A 24,523-nucleotide genomic window follows, 5' to 3' on the forward strand; every position below is an offset into this window, starting at 1 on the left:
ATACATACCATTATTTATTTATATATATATATATACACCATATAGGCATGGCTGCAATGTGGGGAATGCCTGGCTAATCTCTTTCTTCTTCCTGGAACGTCTGATAACAAGTCGCTTCAATTAAGATAAGGAGGCGACTCCCATTGAAGTATATGGGACAGTCGGATCACAGGTCGCCTCAAAGTAGTACAGGACCCTTTTCTGACGTCGGAGCGACTTCAGTAGTGCCAATTAAGACGGCACTGATTGATTAACATTGCTTTTGTTATGTCAAGCGACCTGGGGCGACACAAGTCGCCTCACAAGTCGCGCTAGTGTAAATGGGCTCTACATGTGTAAACCACACACAGTTGCCAGAATACAGTACAATACTGACAATACTGCTTGTGTTAGTAGTCTTTTAACATTGAATCTAACTGCACTTCTGTTTTAGGATGATGATGATGAACCAGATTCTGGGACAATGGTTAATGCGGGAGGCAGAGACGTGGGCACGATGCAGGAGTTTAGTACCATGAATGAAGAAGCTGCTAACACAATGGTGGAAAATGAACATCTGACGACCCAGCTTGGCACCATGTTAATAAACAAAGACGATGAGGAGGAAGAGGAGGAATCTGGCACTATGAAACGTAAGATAAAAATTATAGTGTGTGTGCATATATATATATATATATATATATATATATATACACAACCCCAATTCCAAAACAGTTGGGATGATACAAGAAGAGTCTGGATGCTTAACTCGCCTGCCTGCAGTCTGCAAAACTCCTTCCTCTTATTTCTTTCATTTCTCTTTTCTTGAGGCCTGAAAAATGCCAGGTCAGTACAAATATCTCCCAAATGACCCCTTTTTGTAAAGTAGACAGTCCAAGGTATTTAGTAAGAGGCATGGCGAGTTTTTTGCAGTTTTTTTTTTTACATACTGTGACTAGAGCAATGAAATTCATTCATTCGATGTACACTATTGTGATTAGCTGTGATTAGCCATAGCTAATCACATGATACAGATGGGATATGAAAGACTGTCATGTGATCACTGTGACCAATCACCGAGATGCAAATTGAACGGCATGAATGGAAGCCATCCGTTGCATACAATTGTCATGTGATTGGTCACAGCGATCACATGGTACTGGCAGCAGCCGGTAAACTGATCAGTCATCTGCTGTGTTCGGTTGACCCAGCAGCTGACAGATTGCGCCACAGCATGGCCCGATCCTGGGAGGATGCCATATGACGTCCACCCAGAACCGGAGAGCTCCCGCCTGGCCGTCATTTTACTATTGGCTGGGCGGGAAGCAGTTAAAATGGTACATTTTCTCATTTTAAACATTTGATATGTGCTCTATTTTCTTTTGTAAATAAAATATGGGTTTATGAGATTTGCAATTACTATCTCACCTATGTTTCTGAAGTTCTGTCTCCCTGTCTACCTTGGTCTCACGCTAACTCTTTAGCATGTTATGGCCTTATAACCCTGTCTGGTTTACTAAGCCCTCTGCTGTCTGACAATCTTCACAGTTGACCTTACGTCCTAAACCAAATAAAAGAAAGACAATGCAGTGTTAAAAACTGTTGTACAAGCATATAGTCACCTTGCAGCCTGTTATACTCTGGTGAAGATTTGCCATTTTCTGCAATTAATTGGCCCATGTGGGATTTAGTGGAGTGTATGGAACATACTTCTTCAAACTCTTTGCTCCATTGTCTTGCAGATGCTCGTTTTACACCGCATGATAAAATCACATGTGCTGTGCCACGATGGTTCTGCTGAACATTGGGTGATTGGGTGATGCATATAGTAGATGTAGTTGTCACTATTTATAGTATAGGTTAAAATGGTTATTTTACTGAATTCTACTGTAAAATCCACAAAATAAGAATATACAGTATCCACCATTTTTCAAGTAGATTCCACTTTGTAAAGTCAACCTGTTCTCCAACATTTAGCCCACTATGCACTTATTATATACAACTCTCTGGTACTCAAATATTGAAGAAGGAGTCAGAACAATTAGGTTAATCCATCATGTAGTTCCATTCATTACATTACACCTGAGCTAGCAAGGACTTGGCTCAATCCTCTACTGGTTCATACCACTTATGTAATCTTTACAATCCCACCGCTCTCAATCATGGACCTAATGGAAAATTAAAATTGCTTTCTTTAGATCATGTTGTGTCTATTCTTAGACAAAAATATATTAACCTACACAGCACTGACTACCTCTGCAACTTGTTTTTTTTTATGGAAATAACATCACACCTAAACCTGGGTATGGTTTTCTCATTTTTTTTTAAATACTTTGGAAAAAAGACTTTGTATAAAAACTGGCACACAGGATTCCGTTTACCATTCATTTTAAACCAGGCCTTTTTTTAATGTATTTTTAGTTCCATGCCAATTTTTTATGATTTAACCACTTGACCTGAGGAAGATTTACCTCTGTTCAAGACCTGGCCATTTTTTGCTGTTCAGCACCGCGTTATTTTAACTGACAATTGGGCACCTATGCAATACTGTACACAAATGAATTGTGCGTCATTTTATTTCAAACAAATAGAGCTTTCTTTTGGGGGTATTTGATCCCCACTGAGTTTATTTTTGAGCTATAAAAGAAAAAAGACCATCAATTAAAAATAAATAAATAAATAAAAATAAACAATATTTACTTTCTGCTATAAAACATAAAATAAAATAAAAAATTAAATTTTTACATAAATTTAGGCTGAAATGTATTCTGCTACATATTTTTGGTAAAAAAAAATCCATTTGGTTTGCGCAAAAGTTATAGTGTCTACAAACTATGGTATATATTCTGAAATGTATTATTTTTGTAGTAGTAATGGCAGTGATCAGTGACTTATAACGGTTCTGCGATAGTAAGACATTACAGGCAATCTGACACTAACTGACACGTTTTGGGAACCAGTGACAATAATACAGTCACTGTACTAATGGCACTTGCTGGGAAGGGGTTAAACATCTAGGGCAATCAAAGGGTTAAATGTGTCATAGCCAGTGTTTTTGTGTACTGTAAGTGCTGCTTTTACTAAGGGATGTGCTAGTTTTTATTCCCTGCTTTGCAGGAAAACAAAAACCAGCACATCACTGCTGACAGGACATAGCTCTGCATTGTTTACATAGGCAAGGCTCTTCCCTGTCTTCCTCCTTGCCGATCAGCGGGTGCCAGCGGTCATCCATTGACTGGCACCTGCTGATCGGCTTGTGCTGTGACTAATCACAGCACAGCTGGCACACTGGCGGCGCACGCGCCCACTACCTGGAGAAGCAGAATCACGTACAGTACATTGCGCGGTCTGGAAGTGATTAAAAAAATATCCCCTATGGATGATCAACATACATTTCAAGGATTTTGGTAAACTTTGTAGTAGATTCCTACATATTGTTGCACTATGGAAATAGCGGTTTGTATCACCATGTCCTTTGCAGATTGATTCTGAATGGGAGGGTCTGGTTCATCATAAACACCAGCTGCACTCTCTGTGTTTTCATTGGGAAAGCTGCAGGGTCTGCATCCCCTTAGAAGTAATTAACTCTCGGGGAGTATCTCATCAAAAATAAAATTTCTATTGTAGAGGATGCCCAAAATCTGATTTAAATCATAGGAAAACTTCTGGGGAAAATCAGGTAATTACACTAGCAGGAAATGGAATTCCTGGGGGTGTACAGAACTCCACCAGGTTACTATATTGCATTGAATGTTACAGCACTGCAAAGTTAAATGGAAAGGTAATTTTTAACCATTTGCTGTCCAGTGTACGTATATATACATCAAGGCTGGCAAGTAGTTATACCCGGATCATGGCTGCAGGAGCAGCCATGAACCTGGTATCATTTCTTTAGAGACCGCTTTAATGTGAAAGTGATCCCGGTGGTTTTTCAGCCTCCCAATATTTTTTACAGTGCTGCAGACCCAACCCCCCCATAGTCACCCGTCACTGTTGGCTGCCTGCAGAGGAACATTTGTTCCCCCATCTCCTCTGCGATTAATGAAGTCAAAAGCAACAAGGATTTTGTCACGTCCCGTTTCAGCTATTTGATCAGCTGCTAGTCAGAGCAGAGCAGGCATCAGGGATCTAGTCTCTGTAAAGAGTACCTGTGATTAACTTTAAATTACAATATGGCCTGTGGAGCAATTGTACAGTGGGGAAAATAATTATTTGATCCCCTGCACATTTTGTGCGTTTGCCCACTTACAAAGAAAGGAAGGGTCTATAATTTTTATCATAGGTGTATTTTAAATGTTAGAGACAGAATATCAACCAAAAATGCAGAAAAAACACACATCATACAAATGTTATAAATTAAGTTGCATGTCAGTGAGTAATATAAGCATTTGATCCCTAAGCAAAACATGACTTAGTAGTTGGCGGAGAAACCCTTGTTGGCAAACACAGAGGTAAGAGGTTTCTTGTAGTTGGTGACCAGGTTTGCACACATCTCAGCTGGGATTTTGGTCCACTCGCAGATCTACTCCAAATTCTTAAAGCGTTTGTTACCCTAAAAAAAAAAAAAAAAAAAAATAACGGTTCCTGTTCCTTTAAAGCATGTTATACAGCACAGTACTTGTGTAATTTGGCTCCCTGTATCACCTAAAAAACCTGGCTGATCCTGCCTGGTTCTTCCCTCCCCCCTGTAAACTGACCACAGTTTATCATGGCCGCTGAGCCCTGACACCGTGGTCAGTTTACATGCCTCTGTCATCTGCAACTCTGTTCTCTCTGCCCTCATCCCCCCCTCCCCTCCTTGTCTTTCAGCTCTAAATAGGACCACTCTGCTCCCCTCCCCGCTGCTATAAAATGATCTGATCCTTATACCATCCCCTCTGTTAGATAACAGCCTGTGTCCTATTAAGAAAAAAGCCAATTTCTACCTGTTTTCACAGCGCCTCCAGGCTTTCCTCCCCGGCTGACATCAGTGGGAGTTCTCGGCCCCGCCCGCTGGAGATGTCAGACGGGGAGAGGAGAGAGCTGCGAGTCACGCAAGTACCAGGAGGCGCTGTGAAAACAAGTAGAAATCTTTTTTTTTTAATTTATTTTTTTTATATAAAGCACAGGCACTAGGACACAAGTTGTTTTCTAACAGAGGGATGGTATAAAAATCAGATAGTGGCTTAACAACCACTTTAAGGTTTTTTTGGCTGTCGCTTGGCAACTCGAATGGCAACTTTCAGCTCACCCCATACATTTTTTATTGGATTAAGATCTGGAGACTGGCTAGGCCACTCCATGACCTTAATGTGCTTCTTCTTGAGCCACTCCTTTATTGCGTTGGCGATATGTTTTGGGTCATTGTCATGCTGGAGGACCCATCCACGACCCATCTTTAGTGTTCTGGCTGATGGAAGAAGGTTCTCATCAAAGATTTTTACAATGCATGGCCCTGTCCATTGGCCCCTCAATGCGGCAGAGTCGGCATTTACCTCTAGCAGGGAAACAGTCCCAAAGCATCATGTTTCCACCTCCGTGTTTGACTGTAGAGATGGTGTACTTAGGGTCATAGTCAGTATTTTTCTTCAAACACGATGAGTCGAGTTAATGCCACCAAAGGGCTCAATTTTGGTCTCATCTGACCTTCGCCCTTTCTTCCAATCCTTCTCTGAATCATTTAGATGTTCATTGGCAAACTTCAGGCCTGTACGTGTACCTTTTGTGAGGAGGGGGACCTTACGGGCGCTGCAATATTTCAGTCTGTAGTGGCGTATTGTGTTACCAATGGTTTGTTTGGTGACTGTGGTCCCAACTGCCTTGAGATCATTTACAAGCTACTCCCGTGTAGTTCTGAGCTGACCCCTTACTTTTCTCATGATCATCCTTACCCCATGAGGAGCTCCAGACCGAGGACGATTGATGGTTATTTTGTATTATTTCCATACGCGAATAATCACTCCAACAGTTGTCTCCTTCTCACCAATCTTCTTGGTGATGGTCTTGTAGCCAATTCAAGCCTTGTGCAGGTCTACAATCTTGTCCCTGACATCCTTTGACAGCTCTTTGGTCTTTCCCATGATGGTGTGGTGTGAATGGAAGAAAGAGATTCTGTGGATAGGTGTCTTTTTTTTACACATAACGAGTTGTCGTTAGGAGCACCTTCTTAACCACTTAAGCCCCGGAAGATTTTACCCCCTTCCTGACCAGGCCCTATTTTGCGATTCGGCACTGCGTGACTTTAACGGACAATTGCGCGGTCATGCGATGCTGTACCTAAAGGAATTTGAGGTCCTTTTTTTCCCACAAACAGAGCTTTCTTTTGGTGGTATTTGATCACCTGTGCGATTTTTTTTTTTTTTTTTTTTTGATCATGCGCTATAAACAAAAAAAGAGTGACAATTTTGCAAAAATAATATTTTTCACATTTTTTTTATATGAAATTCTCCCCCAAAAAAATGTAAAAATCAAAATTTTTTAACATTTTTGGCCAATTTGTTTTCTGCTACATACGTTTGGTAAAAAAAATCACAATATGCCTATTTTTATTGGTTTGCGCAAAAGTTATTGCGTTTACTAACCAAGGGAAAGATTTTTGTCATTTTTGTTGTTTTTTTTTTTTAACAAATAATGACGGCGATCTGCAATTTTTTTTTTTTTTTTGTGGGACTGCGACATTGCGGCACACAGATCGGACCCTTGACTTGACATTTTTGACACTTTTGGGGGTACCAATGACATTACTACAGTAATCAGTGCTATACATATGCACTGTTACTGTAAAAATGACACTGGCAGTGAAGAGGTTAACTTTATTGGAGAAGGAGGGGTTAAGTGTGTCTCTAGGGGCATGTTTCTATCTGTGCAGGGATGTGGCTTTACATGTAACAGCAGAGATTTACGATCCTACATAGCAGGACCGTATGATCTCTGCTGTTACACAGGGAAGAATGACAGGTGGCTTTGTTTACATTATCTGCCTGCCTTTCTCCCTTCACAGCGAACGATCGCGAGTGACCGGCGGACATCAGGTCTGCCGGTCACTCGCGCGGAGGTGTCCGCGCTCGCCCCCTATTGGCTCACAGGCTAGTGACGTACCGGTACATCACTTTGCCTGGCCGGGGCTGACCACCGGCAAGCGGTTAAATTTTCAGGACTATTCTGTGTACCACATGAGCACATACTGTAGCCAGTCTGTGGGAGCTAGAATTATTGTTGGTTGGTAGGGGATCAAATACTTATTTTACTTACAGAACTGCAACTCAATTTATAACATTTGTATCTGTTTTTTTTCTGGATTTTTGGTTGATATTCTGTCTCTATCATTTAAAATACACCTATGATAACAATTATAGACCCTTCATTTCATTGCAGGTGGGCAAACGTACAAAATCTGCAGGGGATCAAATAATTATTTTCTCCACTGTATATGATCTAATGTTTGATATATTTGCTATTGTTTTTTTTTCCCACAAAATTTGAGTTATCCTTTAAAATTCGTAAACCCCGATTCACTGTTCTTGTTGCTTGTGTATGCCTTTTTCTCCTTAATAAATATTGAATTTGCAAAAAAAAAATTGTAAACCCTTTTGTAGGTTGTCCCTCTACTATGCCTGTCTTGTGCCCTTGTTTTTGACATCCATTTTGTCCTTTTTGCTGTTTTCGGTATTTTCCTCTTTCATCTGTGCATTTAAGCACAAGTCTCCTTGTAGACTGACATAAGGTAATGGTATCTCACAGCAATCTTTAATTTGTTCTTAGCAAGTTCACCAATACATCCATGTGAAAGACTATCCTCCCAGAGGAAGAAAGGCTTTTTACTGCTGTCAGAACCTTCTCGGCTCTGCCAAGGTCACAGGCTCCTAATTATTTCTAGACCACAGTGCGCAAAAAGAATTTCCATCGGTCTTGTAGAACAATTCCACAGCTCAAATAAAATAATACGGATGCTAAAACGTTCTAGTAAACAATGTAATCGAAGAGAGCAAATCACATAGAAGAAAGTTTGAAATGAAATACTTCTAACCACAAAATGAAATATTGATCGGTCAGAAGAGCGTATTTGGTGTTCTTAATGTAAGGTATAGAAGTTGGTTTAAATTGCTTCGTCCCTTTTTCTGCTGACCAGTACATTACGCTAAATTTGAATTTGCACCCAGGGCCATGTACAGAACTTACATTGATGAGAAAATGTAGCTTACTTTCAGATGCATTCTTCTTGAATTTACCACCAGTTTGGGATAGTTCTGACAATATCCAGAATTCATTGACAGGAGCCTGCAATTCACCTTCTCAGGCCTCTTTCACACGGGCGTTCCGTATGTCCTTATATCACCCCATCCGTTTGTGGGTGATATACGGACATAATGCATGCCAATCGGATTTCGGATGTCACATCCGATTTGCGTCCTTTCAGTTCTGTTCCATTTTTTGGAACGGAACAGAACCCTATTTTTCTTCCGTTTAAAAAACAGAAAGGACGCAAAATCGGATGTCAGCGGCGTCATCCGCTGACATCCGCAATCCCCATAGACATACATTATGTCCGTATATCATCCGCAAACAGATGGGATGATATGCGGACATACGGACCGGATGACACAAGTGTCATCCATGTCCGTAAAAAAAAAAAAAGTGCCGGAGCGGATCGCAATACGGTCAGCTCCGTGTGAAAGAGGCCTCTCTTGCATTTTAATCTCTTTGAACCACTTTCATACCAGACAAATTCTTGTATTCCTCTCCTTCATGTAAGAATTATAACTTTTTTACTAGAAAATTACCCAGAACCCCCAAACATTATTTATATTTTTAGCAGAGACCCTAGAGAATAAAATGGCGATTGTTGCAATTTGTTATGTCACACAGATTTTTTTGAAAAAAATACACTTCAACCACTTGCCGACCAGCCTCCACAGTTATGCGGCGGCAGGTTCCTGTGAATCGCCGTACCGATCCTGGGGGTGCGCACCCACTCCCCAGCAGTGAAGCCGATCCACGGGGGCTGGCGACCAGAATTGCCGCCGGGCACCAGCGATCGCTCCCCATGAAGAGAGAACGGCGGTCTGCTGTTGTAAACACAGCAGACCGTTGTTCTCTTAGGAATCAACGGAGAACTTCTGGGTTCCTCCTATTTAGGAACACAGGTCTCTTTGTTGATTTCACAAGCCCATCTCCATCACAGTTAGAAAACACCCCCTAGGCTCACACTTAACCCTTTGATCGCCCCTTCCCTGCCAGTGTCATTACAGTAACAGTGGATATTTTTAGCACTGATTACTGTAGTAATGTCACTGGTCCCCCCAAAAGTGTCAATAATGTCAGTTAGGGGTCTGATCTGTCCGCCGCAATGTCGCAGTCCCACTAAAAATCGCTGATCGCCGCCATCATAGTAAAATAAGTAAATAAAAATGACATAATTCTTTCCCGTAGTTAGTAGATGCGATATCTCTTTGCGTAAACCAATAAAAATACGCTTATTGTGATTTTTTTTTTACCAAAAATATGTAGCAAAATACAAATTGGCCTGAAATAATGAAAAATTTGATTTTTACATTTTTTTTTTGGGGGGGGGGGGATGTTATATAGCAGAAAGTGAAAAATATTGTTTTTTTTATTCAGAATTGTTGCTATTTTTTTTGTTTATAGCGCAAAAAAATAAAAATCGCACAGGTGATCAAATACCACCAAAAGAAAGCTCTATTTGTGGGAGAAAAAATACATCATTTTTATTTGGGTACAGCGTCGCACGTCCACGCAATTGCCTGTTTAACGCAGTGCCAAATCGCAAAAAATGGCCTGGTCATTAAGGGGGAAAATCCTCCGATCCAGAAGTGGCTAATGAATTAAAAAAAAAAAAACACAATATTTACCCCATTTTATTATTTTCCTTTGTATAATGTGAAAGATGATGTTACACCAAGTAAATAGATACCTAACCTGTTGCTTTAAAATTCCGCACACTCGTGGAATGGCGCTAAAATTTGGTACTTAAAAATCTCCATATGCTGCTTTTTTAAAATAAATTACAAGTTACAGGAGTTACATAGAAGGTCTTGTGCTAGAGTTCTTTCTCTCACTCTACCATTCGAGGCGATACCTCACGTGTGCTGTGAACGCCGTTTACATATGCGGGTGCAACCTACGTATGCATTCGCTTCTGCGTGTGAGCACAAGGGGACGGGAACACTTAAAAAAAATTATTTATTTAATTTTTTTATGTTTTTACACTGTTTCTTTCATTTTTGATTTTTTAAATCACTTTTATTCCTATTACAAGAAATGTAAACATCCCTTGTAATAGGAATAAGGCATGACAAGTCCTCTTTATGGAGACATCATGGGTTAATATAAGATCAAAAAAAGGAAAACTATCTCTGCTTTCCAGGAAAAAAAACTGGCAGTGTTCATATCTACCAGAGCCGTAATAATGTTGCTTCTGGTCTCCAAGGGTTATAGAGATGGCCGGGGCCCATTGGGTCCATGGCCAGCTCTATTGTAATCCGCCACCAGATTGGTAATACGGCTTCCGATCACATGGGAGAGCCTGAAAAGGCACCAGGGGGGTCAGGAGTCCTGACCTCAACCCGATTGAACACCTTTGGGATGAATTACAGCAGAGACTACGAGCCAAGCCTTCTCGTCCAACATCAGTGCCTGACCTCACAAATGTGCTTCTGGAAGAATGGTCAAACATTCCCATAGACACACTTCTACACCTTGTGGACAGCCTTCCCAGAAGAGTTGAAGCTGTTATAGCTGCAAAGGGAGGGCCAACTCAATATTGAACCCTACGGACTAAGACTGGGATGCCATTAAAGTTCATGTGCGTGTAAGGGCAGGCGAGGAGGATCTGCAAAGTGACAGCCATAGGCTGAGAGACACAGAGTCGGACCATAAAGTCTTTCAGCTATACCAGTCAGCCATAACATGTTTTACTTAGTCATATCGGACGTCCCCACTCTTTTGAGGGCAGCGAGGAGCACATTATCCATGTGTAGTAAGATGTCAAGATGGGCATTTGACACCACGTTGAGACTTATCGCACAGTGCAGGAGAGTGATATAGCAACAATTTCAGAAGGCCACATGACAAGGCCTGGAAGGCCGGATTCGGCATGAAGGCCTTGTTTTGGACATATGTGCTCTAGGCCTAGGGTGTCTGCTTTCAGCAAATATATCATGATTTGGGGGTTCTATGTAATCTGCAGGCCTAAAAGTATTTTCTAAACGTGTGAGAAAAATGCAAAAACTGCTCTGGCCGTGAAAGGGTTCAGCTTCACCAAGCTGTTTTTGCAATCCCATTGACTTGTCTGAAGCCATTCTGAGGTAAAAGTTTGTCAACACAGGCCCTAGCAGGGGTGTCCAAACTATGGCCCTCCAGCTGTTCAGGAACTACAATTCCCATAAGGCATTGTAAATCTCTGACATTCACAGACATAACTAGGCATGCTGGGAATTGTAGTCCCTGAACAGCTGGAGGGCCATAGTTTGGCCTAAAGAGAGATTCAAATGTAACCTTCAAATGACTTTACACGAAAACAGTAACTTTCATGAACTGCAGGTAAAAATGTCCACGCTTGTGAATGGGAGATGTGTGACATTGCATTTGGATTTTCTTTACAGTTGAGCCCAGTTTGCTGTATATTAACCAGTTGTGGACCTTGGGCATGTTACACACACCTGAACACATGGGTGTAGCTGTTTTTCTGCCCAGCTGCAGCCACATTTGTTGGCAATTCCCAGCTATTAGGCCTCATGCACACTGGACGTTTTTACAGCTGCTGTTAGCAGCGTCAGACGTTTTTTTTTGCAGCTGCAGAACGCCCATCCATGTTATTCTATGGCCTCATGCACACATAGAGCTTTTAGGAGCTCCAAGTGGCATAGGCGTTTTACAGCTCCAAAAAAAACCCAGAAACTGTGGGTTCAGGAGCTCCAGCGTCAAGCTGCAAAAAACATCTGACGCTGCTAAAGGCTCCATAAGGCTTCATAACGTTGCTTAACGTGCGTTAAGCCACGTTATACGTTTTTTTTCTTCCATTCAAAATCAATGGTTCCCTATGGGAGCCTATTGATTTGAATGGAAGTCACACCGCAGGTCGGATCAGGGTGATCCGACTTGCGGTGCGACCTGCACTGTGAGAATCTTGAGGGGGAACTCCACGCCAAAATGGGGAAAAAAACGGCGTGGGGTTCCCCCCCAGGTTCCAAACCAGGCCCTTCGGGTCTGGTATGGAATTTGAGGGTAGCCCCGCGCCGAAAAAACGGCGTGGGGTCCCCCCCAAAATCCATACCAGACTCTTATCCGAGCATGCAGTCCGGCATGCCAGGAAAGGGGAGGGGACGAGCGAGCGGCCCCACCCCCCCTGGATCATACCAGGCCACACGCCCTCAACATGGGGGGGTGTGGGTGCTTTGGGGCAGGGGGGGCTCTGCACCCCGCACCTCAAAGCACCTTGCCCCCATGTTGATGAGGACAAGGGCCTCATCCCCACAACCCTGGCCGGTGGTTGTGGGGGTCTGCGGGCAGGGGGCATCTGATGACGTCATCTGTGACACAAGGGGGCGTGGTCTCCCGATGACGTCATCTGGCGGCCACGCCCCTAATGGCTATATAATAAGCTGCGGAGACCAGAGGCCGGCATAATCGCTGAAGACGTCGTCGGAGGAGGACCGGAGGAAGAAGGACAGCCGACAGCCGACAGCAAAAGAGCAGAAGACCGGAGAGGAGAAGACAAGAAGATTGGACAGCAGAAGGGCGGACAGCAGAAGACCCTCGGAGAGGAGAAGACAGCAGAAGACCCCCGGAGAGAAGACAAGAAGGGCGGACAGCAAAAGAGCAGAAGACCCTCGGAGAGGAGAAGACCCCCGGAGAGGACAAGAGCCGGATGAAGATTTTTAATAAATTTTCCAAAACGTCTCCTGTCGTTATTTCCATACACTGCATTTTATGGGGTGAATGAGTAGGGGTACAGTGTACCCCATACCCATTCACATAGGGAGGGGGTCCGGGATCTGGGGGGGCCCCCTTGTTAAAGGGGGCTTCCAGATTCCGATGAGCCCCCTGCCCGCAGACCCCCACAACCACCGGCCAGGGTTGTGGGGATGAGGCCCTTGTCCTCATCAACATGGGGGCAAGGTGCTTTGAGGTGCGGGGTGCAGAGCCCCCCCTGCCCCAAAGCACCCACACCCCCCCATGTTGAGGGCGTGTGGCCTGGTATGATCCAGGGGGGGTGGGGCCGCTCGCTCGTCCCCTCCCCTTTCCTGGCATGCCGGACTGCATGCTCGGATAAGAGTCTGGTATGGATTTTGGGGGGGACCCCACGCCGTTTTTTCGGCGCGGGGCTACCCTCAAATTCCATACCAGACCCGAAGGGCCTGGTTTGGAACCTGGGGGGGAACCCCACGCCGTTTTTTTCCCCATTTTGGCGTGGAGTTCCCCCTCAAGATTCTCACAGTGCAGGTCGCACCGCAAGTCGGATCACCTTGATCCGACCTGCGGTGTGACTTCCATTCAAATCAATAGGCTCCCATAGGGAACCATTGATTTTGAATGGAGGCAGAAAAAACGCTGCTAACAGCTACTGTGGCCAAACGTGCAATAACGCTAGTAGAAAAAGCTACTGAAAGCACGTTTTTACAGCTGCTGTTTCCCGGGGTTATGTAAACAGCTTTGGAGCACGTTTTTATGACGCCCTGTGTGCATGGAGCCTTAAAATAAATGGGGCTGTTAAAAAAAAAAAGTCCCATCAGACACGAGATTGAGACACAAACTGACATTGTTACTTTTATATGTGTTCAATTTCATTCATCTGCAGATCAAAGGTATAGGCTTTGATCTGCATATGGTGTCAGTTCTAGCTGAAGTTTAATGTTTTTTTGTTTTTTTTATTTTTTTATACAGGATCAGATACATAATTTACATGCAACATCTCCTGCAGGCTGCTGCTTCTTGTAAAACGTCCCCATTCATTCCCCTTTCCTAGCTGCCTGTATGGGTTAACATCAGCTTCCCCCTTTTGTCCTCTCTCCGCAATTATGAGACCTTGTACTACTATTCTCCCACAATGCAGCATGTTCTGTATTGGGCAGTGGGGATCCTGTCATTCATCCACTCCTCCATTCACAGACCATGATACTTTGTGAGAGAATACTAGTACGAGCTCTCTGGATGGCAGGAAAGGGCCATAATACTAGCAGCGGCTGCTGTTAACCCCTTTCAGCCTCAGAGGATAGCCACTCAGGGCAATATCCATTGGCTATGGAGAGAGGATTATTACAAGAAGCAGCAACCTGCAGAAAATTGGATAACACACCATTTCAAGTAATTAATGTCTTTGGTGCTGTATACCCAAAAAACTTCTAAACTTCCGCTTTAACCACTTACCGCAAAGTGACATAGGGGTATGTCAACACACTTTGCGGGGATATACCGGGATGATGCCTCTAGCTAGAGGCACCATCCCAGTACCGTGGTTTAGAGCCAATTGTCGGCTTTCCGTCGGTAACGACCGATGCGGCTCGGGAGCCGCTCAGTCGTTACCCGGGTGAGCGGGAGGGGACGCCCCCCCCCCTTCCGCCGCCTTCCGTGACTTTGCCCGAGACTCCCGTCCCACCTGGAGACCCGAGCACCCAGCCGGCGCGTCCGCCGGCTGGATGGAGTCCTGATCTAAGCCAGAAGCGGCTTCGATCGGGTCTCCGATGACGTAACCCGGAGGCGGCGTCCATGACGTAACTTCCGGGTTACTCTGCTGCAAAAGGCGGCTGTATAAAAAATGCAGTTTTTGGGGTTTTGCATACATGAAAGTGTAGTGGAGGGGTTTGGGGTCTTTTAGACCCTCGATCCCTCCATAAAGTGTACCTGTCACTGCATATTGGTGTCACAAGGGATGTTTACATTGCTTGTGACAGCAATAAAAGTGATCAGATTTTATTTTTTTTTAAAAACCTGTAATAAAGTTAAAAAAAAAAAATAAAATAGGAAAAAAAAAAATTTTTAGCCGCCCCCGTCACGGTTAGCTCACGCATGAAAGAAAACGTATACGGAAGTCGAGCCGCGAATGAAATCACTGTTCAAACCACACATGAGGTATTGCCGCGATCGCCAGAGTGTGAGCAATAATTAAAAATTTTTAAAATAATTTAAAAAAAGAGCTACACTCTAACTCTAAACTGGTAACCGTTAAAAAATTTTTTAAAGCGTCGCCTATTGAGATTTCTATTGACCGTAGTTTGTCGCCATTCCACGGGTGTGCGCAATTTTAAACCGTAACATGTTGGGTATCTATTTACTCGACGTGACATCATCTTTCACTATATACAAAAAAAATGGGCTAACTTTACTGTTTAGTATTTTTTAAATGCAGTGAAATGTGATTTTTCGTAATTTTTCCCAAAAAATGGCGTTTTAAAGACCGCTGCGCAAATACCGCGTGACAAAAAATATTGCAATGACCAAAATTTTATTCTCCAGAGTCTTTGCTAAAAATATATATATATATATATATATATATATATATATATATATATATATAATGTTTGAGGGTTCTAAGTAGTTTTCTAGGAAAAAATACAGATTTTTACTTGTAAACAAAAAGTGTCCGAAATAGGGCTGGGGCTTAAGTGGTTAAAGCAACCTGACGAGTAAAAAAGAAATACAATTTGTTCCCATTTAGCCCATCTTAAGCTGTCCCTAGATATGTAATATTTTTTTTGTTCAGACAGCTGAAAAAAAATGAACAGATTTTTCCATCCACACAAGTGAGGTAGATGGAGGAATCCCCCCGTCCCCTCGGGACAGTGTATTCGGACAGTAGTACACTCTCTACCCCTCTCAAGGGGGCAGCGGTCACACAATCAAAATTTGCATGATCCCTACTATTGGCCCTACTTTACTCCTCCCCTCTCTTCCCTAAATATTTATTTTCCTACTGATTTTTTTGTTTATTTCTATTTTTCTAATTATTAAAATATAAACGTATTTCATGCCTGCCTCGCCCCCTACCTTCTCTTCTTCTTCCCACCCCCAATCTTTTCCACTCCTTCCCTATCCACCTTACCTCATAAACCCCCCCAGCCCTTAGATATTGAATATTACAATATTGATGGTCTTACACAGGAATTTATACACCCTATTCCTATGGCATAAATGTTTAACAATATGATTGCGATCAGTCATGTTTTTTTTTTTTTCCTTATCTTCGATTTGTCTAATATAAGGACTGGAACTACCCTTTATTTTTGTCACCAAATATGTTTATTATACATGTAACAAATTGTTTATTCTGTATTTTTATGCTCAGTAAACTTTTATTGTGAAAAAAAAAAAAAAATATATATATATATATATAAACGTTTTCCCTTTTATTCACTTTGTTAATATTTTAGGTGTTGCATTAAACTAATTTTAGAATAATGGATCGGGCCTATTACCCTTTTCGACATCATCCAGACCACCCTACCCAAGCCCAATGTCCGTGGTGTAAAATCACCCGGCCTACACTCTTACATCGACTTTGGGACTGCCCCCGTATTAGCAAGTATTGGGATAGAGTGCTGGATTATATTCGGCTTATATCGGTACGGGGGTTACCTAAGGTCCTTACTACTTGTCTTTTTAACTGCATACCCCCCTCTTTACAATGGACACACCTTTGTCTTTTGGCAGCACATAGAACTAGTATGGCTAACTGGATTAACCCTATCCCACCAAATCTTACACAGGTCCAATAATCTTTGTTGTCCCTATGCCAACTGGAAAGACTTGATGCTATGTTTTCAAACCCACGTACTACCCCGAGATTTTTTATCAGATGGAGATCATTTCTGGAATATACATTCTCAGGAGAAACTTTGGCGGATATGATACGCCCTTTTAGATTCACTGGATGGCACTCTTGTAGGGACACGGCCGATTCTCTTGGCAACTAGAGGGCTGCATTCCAAATAGACCCAGGCTGAATCTTGAAATCTAGAATTCTGAAACTTGAATCCTGAAAATTTTGAAACCATCCTTTTCTTTTTTTTTTCTCTTTTTTTTTTTTTTTTTTTTTGTACCGCAATGCCCTTGAGGGTTTGTCCTAGGTATTTGGCTTTATTAATACTGTTGCATCATACTTTTCTTTATTTTGTTGTTTAGATTTTTTTTTTTGTATGTCAAAAAAAGAAAGAAATATTAATAAAAGGAAACAAGTGCAATTAAAAAAAAAAAACGAAATTCATTTTTAATAACATAGCAATGCTTTGTACAAGAATCATTTGATTTTATTTTTAAGCAGGACAAGTTATATGTCTACCGTAACTCTAACTTTTTTTAAGCCAACGCTTCTCAAAGTAGAAAGTATGTGTTTTTTTTTTCTGTCTATGGCATGCATAAAAAATAAAATCATTTTCTTAAGAGGATATTACCAAGAGAAATCATTGTTCTAAACAAAATATATATATTGCTTTGTTATCGTAAGTAATGACTGATAGCAGAAATGAGCATTTATTGTGGAGATGTACTGAAGATGTTATATTTTTCTTTTGCCTTAATATACACTTTAAACAGCAGAGATAATTAAAGATGCACGGGTTATGAATTAAAGAGAATGCTGATTTATGCAGCTTCTGTACCCTAGTACCCTATACATTCCAATTATTATTAGTACCCTTATTAGTGCCCAACATATAATCTGTGCTCAAATTCTTCTTGTGGCTTTTAATTCAATGACTGTATTGTGTAGGAATAGCTAGAATAATAATGGATTTTTAATTTAACTACAAAACATTGTCCTTTTCCTAATACAGAAAGCAGTCAGCCTGCACAGCCTTCCAAACCATCATTCATGGAGTATTTTGAGAAGAATGAGAACCAGCTTGGTGCCACAGAAAAGAGCAGTGCAGTAGAGTCTCCCAGTTCCTCTGAATGGAAGATACCTCTGAATGGAGACTACAGTTTTGTGAGTATTATTGAGTTATTCTGAAGTATAAAGGTCATGTGTACTATATATTGATGTTACACTGGCCAACCAGTGGTCATTGCTATACCCAACAAATGTGTACAGTGATAATGTATGATCAGAGCATTAAAAGAGAGCTCCTGGAAAATAACTTGAATTTTCAGAAGGTAAGTGTTAAGTGTTCGTTACGCATACTATCAAGCTGTCCTACCATTAAGCTATCAAGCTGTGGCTCTCTGTATACTGGGCAGAGAGCACAGCAGTACCAGGCCAAAAAGTTAGAGGAGCTTTTAAACTAGGGAATGGGGGGGAGGGTACAGATGTAGAATTAGCCAGTGGAAAGCAAGATTCAGAGGGCAGAAATGGGGGCATTAGCGGTAGGGTGTTCGGAGCTCCTAAACCCAGGGTGGGTACGGGGAAAAATCAAGAGAGCAGCCTAAAAACATCAAAAGAGGATAAATGTAACGATCAAAATTACGAGGCTTGTATACCAATGCCAGAAGCCTGGCCAACAAGATGGGAGAGCTGGAGCTGCTGATGTTTAAGGAGGACTTAGATTTTGTGGGGATAACTGAGACTTGGTTTGACAGCTCCCATGGCTGGATGGCGACCATTCAGGGGTATTCCCTTTATCGCAGTGATAGAGAAGGTAAAAAAGGGGGAGGGGTATGTTTGTATATTAAGAACAGTATACAGGTAAATATGAGGGATGATATTAATAATGGAGCTATGGACGAGGCAGAATCCCTATGGGTAGAGCTTCAAAGGGAAGGCACGGTGGGGAAGGTATTATTAGGCGTATGCTATAGGCCCCCCAACCAGAGGGAGGAGGGGGAGGCGGACCTCATGTTACAGATAGGATTGGCAGCAAGGATGGGAAATGTCATTATAATGGGGGACTTTAATTATCCAGATATAGACTGGGCAGAAGGAACTGCGCATTCAGCCAAGGCTCGGCAGTTCCTAAATATTTTGCAGGACAATTTCATGGGTCAGATGGTGAATGCACCGACAAGAAACAATGCGGTACTTGACCTACTGATTACCAACAATACAGACCTGCTCACGGATATAGAAATACGGGACAACTTAGGAAACAGTGACCATAGGTCAATTGGTTTCAGTATTAATTACAGTAATAGGAAACACAAGGGTAATATAAGGACACTGAATTTCAAAAGAGCCAATTTCCCTAAACTGCGCTCACTGCTAGAAAATATCAAATGGGATAGAACCCTGGGGACAAAGAACACGGAGGAAAAATGGGAGTGCTTCAAGAGCGTACTTAACAAGGGGATTGGCCAGTGCATTCCACAGGGAAATAAATTTAAAAGAGCAAAACTAAACCCTGGGTGGCTAAACTCCAACATAAAAATGTATATTAGAGCTAAAGAAAAGGACTTCAAAAAATACAAGACTGAGGGGTCATTGGCAGCATTTAAGCACTACAAAGAGTGTAATAAGAAATGTAAAGACGAAATCAGGGCGGCTAAAATAGAACATGAGAGACATATAGCGGAGGAGAGTAAAAAGAACCCCAAGAAGTTCTTTAAGTATATAAACAGTAGGAAAGCGAGGCCAGAGCACATTGGCCCCATAAAAGATGATAAAGGAAAAATGGCCACAGAGGACAGAGAAAAGGCGGAAGTGTTAAATAATTTCTTTTCTTCAGTTTTCACAAAGGAATCGGGGGGCTACACGAACCTTGCTTGTAAGGCCGAACTAAATAATACACCTCAGGAAGTGCCGCCATGGCTAACAGAGGATAGACTTAGAGCTAAACTAGAGAAACTTAACATAAATAAATCCCCGGGACCGGATGGCTTGCACCCGAGGGTTCTTAATGAGCTCAGCCAGGTGATTGCCAGACCATTATTCTTGATCTTTAAGGATAGTTTACAGACGGGTATGGTGCCAGCTGATTGGAAAAAAGCCAACGTGGTACCAATATTTAAAAAGGGGCCGAGATATATCCCGGGTAACTATAGGCTGGTCAGCCTAACATCAGTAGTCTGCAAAATTTTGGAGGGGATGATAAGGGACCACATACAAGACTTTAGTAATGAAAACGGTATTATAAGTAGTAATCAGCATGGATTCATGAAAAATCATTCGTGCCAAACCAATTTATTAACCTTCTACGATGAAGTGAGCTGCCACCTAGATAAAGGTAAGCCTGTGGATGTGGTGTATCTGGACTTTGCAAAGGCCTTTGACACCATTTCCCACAAACGCTTACTGTACAAACTAAGGAAGGTAGGTATGGACCATAAGGTGAGTACCTGGATAGAGAACTGGCTCCAGGGGAGAGTACAGAGGGTGGTGATTAATGGGGAGTACTCGGACTGGGCGGGTGTGGAAAGTGGGGTCCCCCAGGGTTCTGTCCTGGGACCAATCCTGTTTAATTTATTCATAAATGATCTAGAGGAGGGGATATCTAGTACAATCTCAGTATTTGCAGATGATACTAAATTAGGCTTGCCAATATCTTCTATGCAGGATGTGGAAACCTTGCAAGCGGACCTGAACAAAATAACGGGGTGGGCAACTACATGGCAGATGAGATTTAATGTTGAAAAATGTAAAGTAATGCACTTGGGGGCTAGAAACCAGAAAGCATGCTACTCACTAGGGGGGGATCCTCTGGGTGAGTCTAGGATGGAAAAGGACTTGGGGGTACTGGTAGACAACAGGCTTGGCAGTGGCATGCAATGCCAAGCCGCCGCAAGCAAAGCCAACAGAATACTGGGATGTTTAAAAAAGGGGATTCACTCCAGAAATAAAGAGATTATTCTTCCACTCTACAAGACTCTGGTCCGGCCACATCTGGAGTATGCTGTCCAGTTCTGGGCACCGGTCCTCAGGAAGGATGTGCTGGAACTGGAGAAAGTCCAGAGAAGGGCAACAAAAATAATTAGGGGAATGGAGGACATCAGCTATGAGGAAAGACTACAAGCACTGAACCTATTCTCTCTGGAGAAGAGACGATTGAGGGGGGATATGATATCAATGTACAAATACTGTACTGGCGACCCTAGCATAAGGAACAAACTATTCAGAGAGAGGAGATACAATAAGACACGTGGCCACTCACTAAAACTTGAGGAAAGGCGGTTTAACCTTAAAGTGCATAAGGGGTTCTTCACTGTAAGAGCTGTAAGGATGTGGAATTCTCTTCCACAAGCAGTCGTATCAGCAGGGAGCATTGATAGTTTCAAAAAACTATTAGATGGACACCTTAAAGCTTTGCAGCTTCTTCCAGTCCCTACTATTTTATGAATGTGGGCCACCATTTGCAGCTACTAATGCCAAAGTTTCCTACCAATTGCTCCCTTCTTCTCCTAAGAAGGATCATGCATGTACCTTCACTTGATTCGAATGTGCAGGTACACAGCAGAATCCATCTAATGTCTATAGGATGCTACACACCAGCGGTACCTGGCTCCAACCACCATCACGAAATGAGGAACAGCTCTTTTACTTGTGGGATTTGTGATGAAATGAGGCATGTGAAAACCCCGATTTTATTAGAAGGATTTGGTTTAGTAGAGAGCTTTTTTGGGTTCCTTTTTGGGCCACCTCACCATAACCTGTAAGGCTATACTTTCAGGTTTAAAAAACAAAAATCCGCTTCAGGGGAAAAAAATAAAAGTGTATTCCCAGAGTGCAGACACTAAGGCTTCATTCACCTCTAAGCGTTTTGTAGCTCAAAGCTCCAAAACCATCAACTTCCTAAGTCCCATGTATTTCAATGATGGCTGTTCACATATAAGCTCTCAGGCACCTGTAACTCAACACCTGATGCTCTAAAAGCTACATAGAGCTACTTTTAAAGCAGAATTGGGTTCAGAGCCAAGCAGGTACAGAGTTAGAGCTTGGCTGGATCTCCAGAGTTTGTGTCTAACCACATCAGTTATCCTAACTGGGCATCATATGACGTCCAGCAGGATAAGCAGCTCGTGCATAGAGCTCAGGGCACAGCAGCGTTTGGTGGTGCAATGTGTCGCTCTGACACACCGCATCTCCGATCTTGATAAAGAGCCTATGATGTAGGCTCTTTTTCACGTGATCAGCTGTGACCAATCACAGCTGTAATCAGGAAGTGCCGATAATCGGCTTTCCTCAGTTCGTGCTGACAAGGTTCCATTCAGATGCCAATCAGTGCCCATCAGTAATGCTGGTCAGTGCTGCATATCAGTGCCCCCCATCAGTGCTGCATATTAGTGCCTCCTCATCAGTGCCAGTCAGTGCAGCCTCATCAGTGCCCATCAGTGAAGGAGAAAACATACTTATTTACATTTTATAACAGAAACAAAGAAAACCTTTTTTTTTTTTTTTTTTTTGTCTTTTTTAATTTGTTTGGCAAAAAAAAAAAAACAGTGGTGATCAAATGCCACCAAAAGAAAGCTCTATTTGTGGGAAAATACTGAATAAAATGTAATATGGGTACAGTGTAACAGGACTGCGCAAGTGTCGTTCAAAGTGTGATAGCCCTGAAAGCTGAAAATTGGTCTGGGCAGGAAGGGGGTGAAAGTGCCCAGTATTGAAGTGGTTTAACACCCCACCATCCTCCGTCAGGCAGAAAAGATTCAGACTCCCCGAACTGTGAAAAAGGACCACAAGCAGTCGGGCTTTGGTTTGACACTGAGTGTTCTGTCGAGAATATCAGTTACCCACTGTGATTGCCTTTATACACTTAGATGTACACCTGTAGTTGCCATCTTGAATCCCAGATTGTATATAGGTTTTTTGGCCCCCATAATAAGGGCCCATTTCTAAGGTGAGCATACACCTTTTGGGGGGTTCCTGGTAGCAGTCCTGAGTGTGCACTCCTGGATCGGATGATACTTGGCATATCTTCCTAGTGTTCTAATTTAGTGAGGGGTGTACTCACTTTTGTGAGATACTGTACATTACCACCTGAAAATGAGCTATTGTCTATATAACAATGTCAAGGTCTACATTTAAACCATAAGTAGCAGAGGTACATATCTGGTAAATTTAATGAGTTTCCAACTTGGATATTTCCCTCACTTTGTCACACTTTGATATGATGTAGAATTCATTGTTGACTTGATGACAGCCAGTTACCTGGATTTGAACCAGCAATGCAAACCCAAACCATAGAATTTCCACCACCATGCTTTAAAGTTGACATGAGGCTCTTCTATTAAAATGCTTTCTCCGTTTTGCACCAAACATTTCTACAGTTATGGTGGTCAAAGAATTCTACCTTTGAGTCATCTGTCCACAGGATATTATTTCAGGAGGTCCTTTGTTTGCTCATATGTTCAATGGTAAACTGTAGTCTTACTCTAATTTTCTTTTTGGACAGCAAAGCCTTTTTTTTTTTTGGGCACACCTCTCATGCAGGTTAAATTGGCGAATGCAATCTAAAGCATGCACTTTGACACCAATTGTTGCAGGAGTTACCTGCCTATACTGCAAGGACATTTTAAGGTCCCTTAAGATCAAACTGTCAGCTCTTGGGTTGGATTTATTGGGCCAACTAGTCCTGAACAATTTCATAGTCATTTGAAGTCTGCACTAGTTGTAGTAGATTATTTGTTTTGTTGTAGAATAATTGAGTTCAAATCATTTGGCAACATTTTTTAATCCTTTGCCAGACTCCTAGGCATCCACAACCTTCTTTCCAAAGGCCCCAGAGCATATCTGCCAAACACAAGGCCCATGGGCCGTATTCGGTCCACTAGGCCTTGTCATGTTGCCATCTCACCCAGTTTTGGAATGATGACATCACACACACACACACACAATAGCAAAGAGAACACAAGTCCCTAGATATCTAAGGTTTAACCCTTGGTTCTCACACCTATGCATTTTTTAGTGCGTTTTGCAGAAATGCACTACAGTCCATTTAACTTGGTTTCCAATAGGACACATTAGCATCTATGCATTTTCAGCTGCTGTGTTCAGGAACTTTTTTTCCGCAGCAGATTGTGTTTTTGGTGTAATAGATTTCAATAAGACTACACCAAAAATTCAAGTGTTGCGCTTTTGATGTGTTTTGCATCTATTTTGGCTAATAGGAAAGGATTAAGTGCAACTTTGATGCAACTTTACACTGGCACTCAAGTCACATCAAAGTCCCTTTAACCACCCCCCATCCGCGCTACAGCCTATATACAGCTGCAGCGCGGACTCGAATTTTCGGGAGGCCGTTTTTAAACGGCCTCCCAGTGACACGCCCCCCCAGTGCCGCCCAGCAGTGCCGCCTCTCAGTGCCGCCTATCAGTGCTCATCAGTGCGGCATATTAGTACCTCCATCAGTGCCCATAAGTGCCACCTCATCAGTGCCCATAAGTGCCACCTCATCAGTGCCCATCAGTGCAGCCTATCAGTGCCCATCAGTGCCGCCTCATCAGCGCACATCAGTGAAGGAGAAAAATTTATTTTCAAAATTTACTCGCAGAAAATAAGAAAAAAAATTTTTTTTTCAAAATTTTTTGTCTTTATTCTTTTTTTTTTGTAAAAAATAAAAAACCCAGAGATGATTAAATACCACCAAAAGAAAGCTCTATTTGTGTGAAAAAAATGATAAAAATTTCAAATGGGTACAGTGTAGCATGACCGCGCAATTGTCATTCAAAGTGTGACAGCGCTGAA

General features: G+C 42.3%; 1 protein-coding gene across 1 annotated transcript in view; it reads left to right on the forward strand.

Moving 5' to 3' along the window:
• The window catches only part of LOC309566581 (serine/threonine-protein kinase 4-like), a 178,704-nt gene that overhangs the window by 139,787 nt on the left and 14,394 nt on the right, over positions 1 to 24,523 (forward strand). Inside the window, exons 9-10 of the mRNA XM_082271769.1 lie at positions 434 to 632; positions 17,745 to 17,896. Of these exons, the coding sequence (XP_082127895.1) occupies positions 434 to 632; positions 17,745 to 17,896 (351 nt within the window). The remainder of the gene's footprint in view (positions 1 to 433; positions 633 to 17,744; positions 17,897 to 24,523) is intronic.

The sequence above is a fragment of the Pelophylax lessonae genome (genome assembly GCF_965119305.1).
Source record: "Pelophylax lessonae genome assembly, chromosome: 11".
Classification (NCBI taxonomy): Eukaryota; Metazoa; Chordata; class Amphibia; order Anura; family Ranidae; genus Pelophylax; species Pelophylax lessonae.